This window comes from Mustelus asterias, chromosome 2 (genome assembly GCF_964213995.1).
Source record: "Mustelus asterias chromosome 2, sMusAst1.hap1.1, whole genome shotgun sequence".
Lineage (NCBI taxonomy): Eukaryota > Metazoa > Chordata > Chondrichthyes > Carcharhiniformes > Triakidae > Mustelus > Mustelus asterias.
The window spans coordinates 130,702,927-130,717,712 of NC_135802.1; the positions used below are offsets into that span (position 1 = coordinate 130,702,927).

At 42.8% G+C, this 14,786-nt stretch overlaps 1 protein-coding gene across 5 annotated transcripts in view; it reads right to left on the reverse strand.

Annotated features, from left to right (window-relative positions):
• Positions 1 to 1,699: 1,699 nt before the first annotated feature.
• The window catches only part of ripor2 (RHO family interacting cell polarization regulator 2), an 88,509-nt gene continuing 75,422 nt past the window's right edge, over positions 1,700 to 14,786 (reverse strand). For all 5 annotated transcript variants that reach the window (XM_078241534.1, XM_078241508.1, XM_078241498.1 and 2 more), the window contains 4 exons: positions 13,217 to 13,419; positions 10,072 to 10,155; positions 6,596 to 6,686; positions 1,700 to 2,871 (listed from right to left, as the gene is read on the reverse strand). In XM_078241534.1, coding sequence (XP_078097660.1) covers positions 2,771 to 2,871; positions 6,596 to 6,686; positions 10,072 to 10,155; positions 13,217 to 13,419 — 479 coding nt within the window. In that variant the 3' untranslated portion in view covers positions 1,700 to 2,770. The remainder of the gene's footprint in view (positions 2,872 to 6,595; positions 6,687 to 10,071; positions 10,156 to 13,216; positions 13,420 to 14,786) is intronic.

Sequence of the window (14,786 nt, forward strand, 5' to 3'; positions counted from 1 at the left end):
TGAGGAGTGGGGTGATGTGAGAGCTAGAGGGTTAATCAATCATGAATTGAATAGGGCCAATGTCCCAGTCTTCTTACTGCTGGCCTACCGCCCGCTTAGTTGGTTGTTCAGATGGCAGTGGTTTCAACTCCAGCCACAGCTGGCATCCAGAGACTAGAATACTGGGTGAGTGGCCTGACATTTACAAGTCAGAAACTGATGTCAGGAAATGGCTTGACTCTCAGTTTCTGAACTGAAGACGGAAATCCATCGCTGTGTCTTTGGAAAGAGGTCCAATTGTTAGCTGCAGTTGAGCTTACTCCTCTCGCCGTGGACTTGAATGTGCATATTTATAACAGCAGCCCCTGAACAGTAATAGGAAATATGAACTTTCATTGAAATTCCTTTCATTAAACCAGGAACAACAGTTGTAGCCCATACCACATCCTGGTTGAGATAATTAGACTCGACAGAGACCAAGGTTTTAATTTTGGTAGAAGATGAAATGTGTTGTTCCCTGTGATGAAACTGTGCCTTTAAAAAATATATTTGAGCCATGTTGTTGTGCAGGATGTTTCTAGCAGCCTCTTCCATATTATCTGTGCTGCTCTGTATACAATCGATATCCTGTATTGTTGCTGCAGCAACACAATTGTTTCTAATGACTAGAATGTTGATTTTAATCTGAACTAATACTTTTCTGCTGTTTTCCCCTGGGATTTTGCAGAGTAGGGCGTGATTGGAATGATTGGCAGGTACAGTCATGTGATGGGGAAGCTGGGCTTACACAGAGTATTCAAACTTAGAAGTTGCTTTTGAGTTGAGAGAGAAAAGTGTCTCTCTTTTCCCCTATCTAAAATCTGGAGCCTGGAAACTGCCAGAGACTAAGTTTACTTCGCTGAGGTTTTGCTGTTTTGAGGATATATCCTTCTCTGAAAACTGCGTCAGGATTTCTGTCCAGAAGTGTTAAAAAGCGGAAAATCCAACATCAAGTGAGCATACTTGGTTTTGTGCTAACGAATTCTGAAGAAGGGTGTATGTCTATGGGGTATTGCTTTAAATTGGAACAATAGAGATAGCTAGTTGTTAAGGATTATACTTTGCCATGTCTAAGTGTTTTAATTGGTAAATTCTTTTTGTTATATTCTAACCGTGTTTTTAAATAATGTTTGTTTGATGAAAGTTTCCTAGTGGATAACTTGTATTGTACCTGGAATGAAACACCTTCTGCTCACCCTAATGCTAAAATCAAATGCAAAAGTTAAGGTCTAGACTAACTGCATAATATACCTTGGAATTTCCGGTCTGGACCTTAACGTTCCCAGTTTAATAGGTGCAAATCATCCCAATGTTGCGGTGCTGACCCAATTGCTAAATACATGGGCCTCATTTCAACAAGTTTTCAGTCCCTTGAAGATGCCAGTAAGGGATGTTGAAGGACACTTTTTCAAAGTTACGTCCCATTAAACATAATTCTTTAGCGACACCAATTGGCAACTGATAAAAGGTAAATTGAAAACAATGTTTAAAAATAAACTCTTCCTATGGGGCCATGAGTGCTTCCCTGACTTTGAGATTGCCCTTCTCTGTGCCACAGAAATCATGAAAGGAATCCAAGTTCATTTGCTAAAATTCATTGTTTTTACCTCGAGTTAGCATCTGACACGCATGTTTAATTTTTATTACGATGTAAGAATCAGGACAAAATCAGGACAAAATGCATTCTTGAAATTTTATTTTAAAAATGCCATTTAGATAAACAAAGAATTTGCTGCATTTTCCTTTGAAAGACAGGACAAAGAAATGAAGTTTGAATCAAATTACCTAATTATACAATAAAGTATCTGAGCCAGGGCAACCCCCCCTTTAACAATGACACTATTCATATGTAGGCATTGTCGTCCTCAGTTTATGTTCACTCTGACATTCCACAGGTAAACCCTGCATCATAATATTTTATAAATTAGTACCCCAGTCTCACACTCCTAAACATGTCATCTCTGACACATGCCGAGATCAACCTCCCAGCTCCATGTGCAACATATTTGGAGGCAAGGTCATGCCTGGTAGGAGGGGCATTTTAAGCATGTTACACATACAATATCCACAGGTCCTGCATTATTCACACGACAATTGCCATCATCTGTGGATTCTTTTTTTTGCTGCTAAATCCTAGTGCTGAAACACTGCATCTGACATGGTTGCAAACTTCAAAGGACCAATCCCAATTGAACTGCACTCTGCCTTTCATGTAGGCCCTAGTCCATTTGGCTTTTGTTACATCCATACGGCCAAATCAAGGCCATGGGACCCCAGAAAGCTAAGAGAAAGTAAGAATACGTTAACTGGATTTGCAATATATACATTGTGTACCCTGATAACCCAAATCAAAAAGTGTGCAAATTAAAAAAAGGTAATGCCAGTGTGATCTCAAAAAAAAAAGAAAGAAATGGTAAATTCAGTAGTTAAACATTTCAATGAATTCTAAATAAATTAACACAAAATAAAGTGATCTCCGTGGAGTTTGAATAACTTTGGTAAAATGTTTGAATGAAATAACTCATTGATTCATTCGCTTCCTCTTTGGATGGTGTCATAAAGCATGTTGTGGTTTGACTATTGTTGGGGGAAGGCAGTTTTTGCCGGGTGAAAGGCGTTTTGTTCTGGGTGAGCAGTCCTGGTTCTCTTTGATCTGCCGCCACGCCATATCTTTCACCCACAGCGCAGAATCTGTGCAGCTTCCATCCATGTGGGCAGACTGTAATACTGAGGTGTGCTGCAGAGTTCCCTTTCAGAAAGCAGTACTGACCGCATTTGCTCGTCTTCCTGTGAGTTGTACCATCTCCTGAGGGACCTTGTCTAGCTGCTCATAGGCCAAGCAACCTTCTTCTCCTAGGCAAGGAAGAATTGAGGGATATGAAAATGATGATTTTGTGATTGGGTTGTGATGTGCACATATACTTTCAATGCATTAAACATTTCACTGACCCCAATTTACATGTGGTGGGTTCATGTGATGGACCAGAGTATCATTGGATTCTGCACCTTGGAAGGAGGACATAAGACCATAAGACCATAAGACATAGGAGCGGAAGTAAGGCCATTCGGCCCATCAAGTCCACTCCACCATTCAATCATGGTTGATTTCAACTCCATTTACCCGCTCTCTCCCCATAGCCCTTAATTCCTCGAGAAATCAAGAATTTATCAATTTCTGTCTTGAAGACGCTCAACGTCTCGGCCTCCACAGCCCTCTGTGGCAATGAATTCCACAGACCTACCACTCTCTGGCTGAAGAAATTTCTCCTCATCTCTGTTCTAAAGTGACTCCCTTTTATTCTAAGGCTGTGCCCCCGCGTCCTAGTCTCCCCTGCTAATGGAAACAACTTCCCTACGTCCATCCTATCTAAGCCGTTCATTATCTTGTAAGTTTCTATTAGAGCTCCCCTCAACCTCCTAAACTCCAATGAATATAATCCCACGATCCTCAGACGTTCATCGTATGTCAGGCCTACCATTCCTGGGATCATCCGTGTGAATCTCCGCTGGACCCGCTCCAGTGCCAGTATGTCCTTCCTGAGGTGTGGGGCCCACATTTGGCCCTTGAGTTCTAAAGTGCTGCACAAGTAGATCCATTCGCCATGCTGTTGATTTTTTCCATTTCTAATATTTATCCACTTCCCTTTTAGCTGCTGTTATGGATTCTAATTCCCTTATTATTGATGTTAGAGCATTCCACATCCTAACAACCACCTGCACAAAAGAACATTTCCTCACCGCTCCCCTCATTCTCCTGGTGATTATTTTAAATTCATTCCCTGACCAGCTAGTGAAAATAGTTGTTTCTGGACTTTAATCAAAACCTTTTGAACACCCCTATCAGATCTCCTCTTAACCTTTCTTGTTCTTGTGAAAAAAAACCCTACTTTCTCTAGTCTTTCCTCATAACTAAGGCCTTCCTTCCCTTCTTGACTTACTCCATGGCTTTGACATCCTTCCTAAAGTGGCGAACCACAAGTAAACATAATAGGGTGAAAATTTCTTCAGGCCCATTTTCAGGCCTGAAGTGGGTGCTGTGCATTGGGGCAACTCGGAAATTTGAAACCAGTCAAAAATTGGCCTTGGGCTACAACAATATCATCTCGGCAAACCCATGGTGCCTGTTGCTCCTCCCGCAAGCAGTCCACCCATTTTAAGATGAATATCAGCTGCTTGATTCATCAGCAGTTTCTCAAAGGTAGGACCCGGAGAAAAGGTGGAGGCTGGTTTGGAGTATCATAGCGTCAGGAATAGGGAGCAGCTGTCCTGCTTCCCCTGAAACCATAGTAATGTTTTATTTTAAAATATTTACCATTTGGTGGTGGTTGCGAGAGGCTGCATTGAGTCGAATAGGCCCAACTCCTGCTCTGATTCTCACTAATTCATTTTCCAGAGGGCCTTAAGTAGGCAATGCACTCTTAGAAAGCAGGACTGTTGCTGGCATGGTAGATGAATTTTCCACTGAGTGCTGACTGATTCTTACAACCTTGCAAGGTTTCTTAATTGCCTCTCCAGGTAACATTACGAGAGCTCTATTGTATGTTGGGGTAAGCATTGCTGGCTCGATGCCCCAGTTTGGAGTTTCCCTGTTTAGCAGAAGATGACTGGAAGTGCGGGCATTAGAGTTTAATGCCTGTTAAAAGATGGCCACCTTGGAATCCTGAAATGTGACTCGAAACAAGTCAGACATGTTTCAAGTGTATGATGTGGCGCATTTGGACATGCTCTGACATTGAACCTTGTTTCCCCTTTTTACATCCACAAAACAGATATAATGAGGTTCAATTACTATCCCAATATTCTAACTGAAGCTTAAGCAATAACTTGTACATCTTCAGCATTGATCCCCTCTGCTCTGTCATCTTCTCCATCTGCTCCCAAAGATTTGTGTACCTCTCTGTTCCTTTACTGCTGTGAAAGTAAGATGTACAAATGTGGCTTGGCTGATTTTTAAAATATGTGAATGTCAGTCGAACAATCCCCCAGGCTGTTTTTGCTCAGTCTGTTAAAGGTTGCGCTAGTTCCGCTCAATTGCAACAATTTTTAAAAAAACACAATTTACGTTGAAGAAACACAAATAAAGAGCTGGGTTCTACTTGACTACTGACAGTGCCCTGGAGCTGAATAAGCAGTGTGGTGCCTCAGGGAAGGTATATAACCAGATTTGACCTTACAATAATATAAAATCAAAATACTGCGGATGCTGCAAACCGAAACAGAAACAAAAAATGCTGGAAAGTCTCAGCAGGTCTGACAGCATCTGTTGAGAGAGAATAGAGCCTACATTTTGAATCTAGATGACCCTTCATCAGAGCTATGAACACACAAAATCAGAAGAGATTTATACTATGAGGGTGGTGGTGGGGGAAGGGGGGGCTATAATTGGACACTGGAGATTTTGCAGCATTTTCTGTTGATCTTTCAACACCTCTGCCTCCAGTCATCATCTGCTAAATGGTCCACTCCTTCTGATTCATGTTTGTCTGTCTGTGGTAGTTTTGGGCACAAGCTTAAAGACCACTGATCCCGCCCCTGGTCCCAACTCAATAAATGACAAGGTAGTGTCAACGCTCACCCCTCTTTTAATATAGCTCATTGGAGCCTGTCTGCAATCATTTCCATAGACCAGTCTCAAGGATCTATTTGATTCATTGGTGTATGGGAAAGAGGATATAAAAAGGAAGTTCAAAATTGCTGACAATCCTGATGGAAGATGTGGTAACCATGCTATACCTATTAACAAATGTACATTCTGTGGCAGAATAGTTCCAATTCAAAGGGTATAGAAGCAATTCCACAATTCCCCAAGGTACAATCTTAATTTGCTTTTAATTTCACTAAATGGAAAGAAAGGGTGGGATTTTCTGGACGCACATGCTCCAAGATCGGAAATTCCCACCAGAAATCAACGGACCTTTGCATGGTCTGCCAAATTTTATGTCCCGCCCGCTATGATTCCCGTGGCGGGTGGGACGGGAAAATTCCACCCAAAGTTTAAAAATAAATTGGAGGGAAAGGAGTCCTGGTCATTTGAACTTACTGCCAATAGAAGAAGGGACATTTTGCAGCACTGACCACACTACTTCACTTGGATACAGTTTTTATGTGGCTCATGTCTGCATGGAGAAGACAATGGAAGAGTTAGGCAAAGTGATCCTCTGTGCTGGATTCACATCACAATGAAACATCAGCCACTTTCTGCCTGCTCTCAATCTGCCTCTTCCCATTGTGAGAAGATTTGCATTAATGTCACGCAGTCTTCAAAAAAAATGGGTAGGTTTTATAGTTTAATTCTCTTGGCCCCAGCCCCTGCGTGACAAGAGCATCAGACATCATATCAGGGATTACCACACCTGACTCCTAGCCTATCTGCCTGATTTCCATCCAATAATTTCCATGGCCAAATAATCAGCCAAACTGTTAACCCATTGCACTGATTGCTGTGGCCAGCCTTCCAGTTGTTGTCAGCTGACAGCCTGAGCACTGATTGTACAAATCCGGCCCAAACTGTTGCTGGAGGTTGAACAAAGCACTGATCTACGTGCTGTGTGGCTGACCCACATGGAAGAACACTCACCGAGTGAGAGGAGTGATTCAGCAGCAGCTTGCCGAAGAAGTTCTCTCTCAGATTGGCACAGACTCACCAACATGTCAATACTTTCACTAGCCTGCCAGGAAAAAGATTGAATATTTGGAATTGGTTAACTCAGTATTGGCAAATAAATAGCTCTTTATTGAAGAAATTATCATTCCGAATGTAACACAATAATATTCAATCAGAGTCTAGTAATCATGAAGGAACATACATGTGATAGCTATGCCCTCAGATGCTATAGGAACCACATCTTTAGATTTTGCGCGTTTCATTTATTTATAAATCTAACTTAACCACTAGTTTCTTATTTCTAAGAGGATACCTCCTTTCTTGACCCAAACTCAAATTCTTGACCTCCACCCACTTGACGCTGAGTCTGAGGTGAAGCTTTCTCCAACAAGGACTGATTTTGTCCTTGACTTTCTGTTTACTTTTCCACTTCATCACTTTGGGCGGCACAATGGTTAGCACCCCTGCCTCACAGAGCCAGGGACCCGGGTTCAATTTCTGGCTTGGGTCACTGTCTGTGTGGAGTTTGCATGTTCTCCCCATGTCGCGTGGGTTTCCTCGGCTGCTCCGGTTTCCTCCACACTTCAAAGATGTGCGGGTTAGGTTGATAGGCCTTAGTGTTAGGGGGATTAGCAGGATAAATACATGGAGTCATGGGGATAGGGCCTGGATGGGATTGTGGTCAGTACAGACTTGATGGGCCAAATGGCCTCCTTCTGCACCGTAGGGATTCTTTGATCACATATATCTGTCTGACTCTGACTCGGTTGGAACTAGTTTCAGGCACTACTTGTGTTGGAGTAACTGCTGGTTCTCTATTTGTATCCCAACTATCCAATTCATCGGACTCATTAGTCCCAATTAGAACATAGAAAGCCACAGCACAAACAGGCCCTTCGGCCCACAAGTTGCGCTGATCATATCCCTACCTCTAGGCCTATCTATAGCCCTCAATCCCATTAAATCCCATGTACTCATCCAGAAGTCTCTTAAAAGACCCCAACGAGTTTGCCTCCACCACCACCGATGTCATAAGAACATAAGAACATAAGAAATAGGAGCAGGAGTAGGCCATCTAGCCCCTCGAGCCTGCCCCGCCATTCAATAAGATCATGGCTGATCTGACGTGGATCAGTACCACTTACCCGCCTGATCCCCATAACCCTTAATTCCCTTACCGATCAGGAATCCATCCATCCGCGCTTTAAACATATTCAGCGAGGTAGCCTCCACCACCTCAGTGGGCAGAGAATTCCAGAGATTCACCACCCTCTGGGAGAAGAAGTTTCTCCTCAACTCTGTCTTAAACCGACCCCCCTTTATTTTGAGGCTGTGTCCTCTAGTTTTAACTTCCTTACTAAGTGGAAAGAATCTCTCCGCCTCCACCCTATCCAGCCCCCGCATTATCTTATAAGTCTCCATAAGATCCCCCCTCATCCTTCTAAAATAAATGTCAGCCGATTCCACTCACCCACCACCCTCTGAGTGAAAAACTTACCCCTGACATCTCCTCTGTACCTACACCCCAGCACCTTAAACCTGTGTCCTCTCGTAGCAACCATTTCAGCCCTTGGAAATAGCCTCTGAGAGTCTACCCTATCCAGACCTCTCAACATCTTGTAAACCTCTATCAGGTCACCTCTCATCCTTCGTCTCTCCAGGAAGAAGAGACCAAGCTCCCTCAACCTAGCCTCATAAGGCATGCCCCCCAATCCAGGCAACATCCTTGTAAATCTCCTCTGCACCCTTTCAATGGCTTCAACATCTTTCCTGTAATGAGGTGACCAGAACTGCGCGCAGTACTCCAAGTGGGGTCTCCTCCTTCAGGAACCTCTGAAAGTAAAACATGATCTACATGTACAAGACTAACCTTTTCACTGCCAAACATCCTGACCAAATGTGTGCAGCGACCACATATTTTAACAACTCTTCCCAGTAACCACTCCAACCACAATCACTTATGATGACTCTCTTTCTGCCTGGATTGTTTCGCTTCGACTGACTGTACTAAATGTGGTTTCAGCAATAAAACCTAAATCTAGAGTGACTTCTCAGGAACAATTTGACTAGCATACTGCCGGGAGTAGTGCGAGGTTTGTTACGATAAATAAACAATACAATTGCCAGTTTGTGATTCAGTGGTAGCCAATGCTTTTTCCAGTTTATATCTAGAGAAGATCACAGTTAACAATTGATATTTGCACTCTGCTCCTCCAATTGAAACAGGATGCTGTGGTGGAACGCTAGTCTCTTTTACCTCTTTCATTCCAATTAATTCTACAATCTCTTCTGAAGAAAGCTAAGGTAAATTGTCAGACAAAATTTCCTCAGGGAATGCATAAACAGCGAACTAGACAAAATATCTAGTTAGTTGTTCTTCGATTCCTTGGAAACCCCTCAGCCTATTTTGAATGGCCGTCGATCAGGATGAAGAGCTGTTCCCCTTCAAATTCTGCAAACTCTCTATGCACTGAACTGGTCATTACCACGTTTGCAAAAGTACTGATGGCAGCTTCTTTTCTACTGCTTCACATGCTTTGCACTGTTTCATGGAGCCTTTCATATCCTTATCAAACCCTGGCCACCAAAGACAGCTTCTCCTTAGACTCTTTGGCCGGGATTTTACAATCTCGTTCGGGCAAGGCTCGTAAAATCCCGCTGACGCCAACGGAGAATTCTGTTCTACGAGCCTCGCCCTCTAAATTCCAGGGCGGGCGAGGTGGTAAAATTCTAGCATTTGTCAAGCTCATCCCTAACTGTTGATCATGAAGAATACATAACAACTTGTAATCTGTACCTTTCAGGAATTACAAGCCTGGATCTCCACACAACAAAATCTTTATCAACAGACAACTCATTGCTAGACATTTTTAAAAAATGGCCCGATTTCTAAATCCAGTGTCTGTGCTGGTCATCTGTTTGTGATATAGTTATATACTCTCGCCACTACGATTTCTTCTAAACAAGACAACTGCTGTGACTGGCATCTCATCTATGAGTCAAAAGAAAAATATATCTCCCCTGTTGGCGCTACCTTGCATGGGGATGATAATCTGGACAAATTATCATTACAATGATATTCCAATGGTCTGTACTCAGTAATATCATATTGATAAGCAGATTAAACCAAAGCCCATCCTTACATTCAGCCTGCAGCTAAAGTTGGTCTGTGGCCAATTGATGAAAAATACCCTTTTACGATGGACTCTATCAAAAAAGCTTCTAAAAACTTCTTAAATCTCCTCATCATCTTCTTTCCTCCAGCAGAAATAGTGTCATCATTCCAAAGGGAATTGGATAAACATATGGAAGGCAAGAACATGTAAAGGATGCAGGGAATGGCCAGGAAGGTGAAGTTATATAATTCCAACTGAGCATCTGGCATAGCTATAATGATCAAAGTCCTATCATTATTATTGTACTCTGGATTTAATAAAAGTTGTACTTACTTTGATGCATTTCAGTGCTGTGCAAGCTGCCCTCTGGATCTTTACATTGGGTTGGGTCAATGCCTTGGTGTAGTAAAGCAAAGCCTGTGAAAGAAAGGAAAGCATTCTTTCAAATGTACTATTAACAGTTTTCTTCTGAAGGAAGTACAAATGCAATTTTACATCAGACCAAGAGAAAATAATGCTGGATTTTACAGGGGTTGTGGGGGGAGGGGTGGTGTGGGGGCAGGGGGAGGTCAGCTTGCCCCTCATTCTGGATGAAAAGTTGGTTCCCAATGGTCCAACTCCTGACCTGCAGCAACAACACTCCGTGAACAATCTGGCTGTGTCCGATCTCCGCCACCTCAGTTGAAAGGATGTCCCACTCACGACAGCTCTTGCAGCCCCAGGAGCACCAGAACTCTGTAGTGGACACGGTTGGGCCGCAAAGAGGCAAAGGTAGAAAGAAGATCACGGCATCTGGAGACAGATTAGTCCCAGGCACTTAAGGCAGGAATTGATTGGAAAGCATAGGGTGGAAGGTAAAGAGGAGTGTGTGGGAAGTGTTTGGAAAGCAAGTGAGGAGGAACAAAGTGGTGACATCTTGGAGGGGTTCCCCATATAAGCAGAAGACACCCACCCAAGGGATGCGCCTTCTCTTCATTCCTGCCTTTTCCTGACTTCATTTCCTGCCCCTAACACTCAGCCTCTAGTGTCTTATTATCAAATCTGTGTGATATATTCCCCTGTTGAGCCAAAAATCTATCAACTCCTTTAATAAAACCTGCATTCACAGCAGTAGATGGTCTTTTGTTCCATAAGCTAACAGCTTTGTAAAATATTTACTGATTGTTATGTCAGCTGTAGCTCAGTGGGCAGTACTTTCACTTCTGGTTCAGAAGGTTGTGGATTCAAGTTCCATGTCTGTAACCTGAGGGCACAATTCAAGCTGACACTCGGCACTGTGATAACAACAGAAAGTGCTGGAAAGAGTCAGCAGATCTGGCAGCACCCATGGAGATAGAAATAGAGTTAATGTTTCTAGTCTGTATGACTCTTTCTCAGACCACGTACAGTGCAACCTATACAGTTAGATCTACAGTGTCCTGGCCAATTATTATTTCTCAATCAACATCACTAAAACAGATTATCTGATCGTTTATCTCACTGCTGTTTGTGCTCCATTTAGCTTCTGTATTTTCTACATTAGAACAATAACTACACTTCTGGCTGTGAAGCATTTTCAGACGTTGTTAGCTCTGCCAATCAGTGTATGAATGTAAATTCTTTCTTTCCAATTGATACTTTCTCTGGTGAATTCTCAGGTATTCATGCAGAGAACAGGGACATGTTCCCACTTTCTAATGAAAGCATCGAGCACTCAGATCAGGCGTGATATGATGCAGATGCAAAGTAAAAACTATTTCCTATTTTGCTGATGTTGTCTCTAAATAGCTGAATGACTCATTGAATCATCCATTGTTGCCAAAAAAATCCACTCAGAAAAATACTGGTTTCATGTGGAGAAGCTGGGATTGTTCTCCTTAAGAGTGAAGAAGTTTACAGGAGGATTTAAAAGAGATTGTGCAGGGTTTTCATAGAATGAATAGGGAGAAGGCATTTTCAATAGAACAAGGGTCAAGAGTCAAAGGACACAGAATTAAAATAACTGCAAACAAATGTGAAGTAATGTTTGAGGTGAAGTGTTGTTGTGATCCGGAATGCATTAGTTGAAAGGGGGATAGAAATAGATTCAATAGTAACTTTCAAAAGGGATTTGGATATTTGGACAACATTTGCAGGACTATGAAAAAAGAGCAGGGACTAATTACTTGGCTCTGTCAAAGAGATGGTACAGGCACAATACACAGTCAATTGGCAGGATCTTAAGCCTGTGCTCTCCGTCTACGAGATTGCCAGCAGGGGCTCAAGCTTCGGCGAAACTCGGAAATTGCGAATCTCCCTGGCGAGATCACGATCTCCGATTTTTGCCGCTCCTCATTGACGACGTAATCAGGTTAGTGTCCATATTGGGTATGAATCTGATTTGCATTTATTTCAATAAATTTAAATATAATTAAAGACCGCCCTCATCAGATCTCCCCCCCCACCCCACTAGATTTTCATACCTTGCTCACGTGACCCAGACGTGAACCTGTCGAGGGGATCACCTCGGGGGGGCACAAAGATCACCAGAGCCCCTGGGGGAGAGGGACATGGCCAAGCCCCCGGCAATGCCCCCTGACAACTGGTTGGGGGGGCAATGAGAGGCGAACAGACACAGTGATGAGGATGCCTGCAGTGATTGGTGGTGGGGGTGCGGAGAGGAAGGGGGCCGATGCTGGGGATGATTGGAGGTGGAGTGGGTGGGGGGGGGGGGGTGGAAGGGGTCGATGCTGGGGATGATCGGAGGTGGAGTGGGGTGGGGGGTGGGGGGGGGAGTGGAAGGCCATAGATACCTCCGTGGTGGAGGAGATTAATTTTTTTCAGTTATTGGGGCACCCTCTAAAAGCAGCAGCCCAATCTCAATGGAGCCGATTCCCGGCCCCAGGCATCCCCGTCTTGCCACAGTGATAGTGCAAACCACACCCACTCTTTATTTTGGCATTGAAGTGACCAGGTCTGGAGGTTGGTCAGTGGAGCTGGAGCATTCCGCGCCAGATTTCCCAACAGAACTGACACACTACCAAATTCTCGTAAGATCCCACAAAATCTTCTATACTCTTAGATTCTAAGATGCTGAGATAAGCCACAAAATAATGAGGTTGTTTTCCAGGCAGTTTTAGCTGGAAGCCTCAGTTACTAGAGTAAACTTAACGGATAGAAAATCATGGACAGCACACTGGCTATCCTCACTTCTGAACTATTTTGCCAACTATATTAAAGAAAAAGCCAACTATGAAAATTAACTTGATGACTATTTGAATCAACTTGCTGTAAATGCAGAGACTTACTCATTGTTTCCTGATACTACCTCTAACTCATTAGAACTATTTCAGTATTCATGTAAAAAGCCTCCACTTGAAGCAATGGCTAGTTAATACATTACATATCAAATAGAACCATATGGAGATAATACGTATATTGTTAGACATTATAGTAATTAGCAGTCGAACTAAGCACAATAAAATCAAAATATCTTTCAATATTATATTAGAGTTGTTACCTTTTCTCGGAAATTGTTGTTTGTTGAAGCTGTAGCAAGGAAGGAAGTTGTAGCATGCACTACATCGCTGTTCGTTTCCAATAGAAGGAAAGCTATTGCTTTTAGAGTCTCCTCGAAAGGTTGAAGATTCTGGGCTGGCTGCTGTTCCAGTGTTTCTAATGTCTTTTCCAGCTGCGAGGACTGAAGAGTTTGCAGCAGTATAACTACATTTAAAAACAAGGAGATGGTTTATAATCACTCGTTCTCATTTTATTTCAAAGTTTAGATAAAGAAAAACTAGATGGAACAAAGAAAGCTATCACAAAGTGTGACACAGCCAATTAAGTACTTTTTTTTCCTGTTATGTGGGAAATTTTTCAGACAATTTGCACTTGACAAACATCAATGCTATAAATACCAGTTAATCTGTTTCAGAAATGTTCGCTAATTGTTGGGCAGTACACTGAGGATTATTATGTTCTTTTTCAAATAATTCTAGAGGATCTTTGATGCCCACTCGATTTATTGACACTATGTGGACGGCACGGTGGCATAATGGTTAGCATTGCTGCCTCACAGCACCAGGGTCCCAGGTTCAATTAGGGTCTCAGGTCACTGTCTGCATGGAGTTTGCAGATGCGTGGATTTCCTCCCACACTCCAAAGATGTGCAGGTTAGGTTGACTGGCCATGCTGAATTGCCCCTTGGTGTTGGGGGTTAGCAGGGTAAATAAGTGGGGTTATGGGGATAGCGCCTGTGTGGGATTGTGGTTGGTGCAGACTCAATGGGCCAAATGGCTCATAACAGTACCTTCACTGGTGCAGAACTCACTCAGCATTGTGATGTAATAAAATAAAGTGCTGGAAAGACTCAGCAGGTTCAGCAATATCTGTGGAGAGAGGAACTGACTTAATATTTCGAGTCCGTATGACTCTCCTTCAGAGTTCCGAACAAGTCACTGGAATGAAGGACTCAAAATGTTAACTCTGTTTTTCTCTCCACAGATGCTGCCAAACCTGCCGACTCTCCAGATTTCCAGTTTTTATTTCAGAGTTTCAGCAACTGCAGTATTTTATTTTTATTTGAGTGTTGCATTGTGGTTGTTGTCTAAGATTTTCTGCTCAGGTCTCTGGACTGGGGTTGAAACCATCACCTTCTGACTCAGAGCTGAAATTGTTATTATTGAACCATCTTTAATTATCTAAATATTAACTTCATCGATTATAATTAATTTTTATGACAGCATGCTCATGCCCTGTAGCATTGCTGAGCAGGAGTGTACAAGTATGAAGAAAATCACATAGAGGGTTTAAAGTATATTTATTAGTGTCACAATTAGGCTGACATTAACACTGCAATGAAATTACTGTGAAAATCTTCTAGTTGCCACACTCCAGCGCCAGTTCGGGTACACCGAGGGAGAATTTAGCATGGCCAATGCACCTAACCAGCACATCTTTCAGACTGTGGGAGGAAACCAGAGCACTCAGGGGAGACCCACGCAGACATGGAGAGAATGTGCAGACTCTGCACAGACAGTGACCCAAACTGGGAATCGAACCCAGGTTCCTGGAGCTATGAGGCAGCAGTG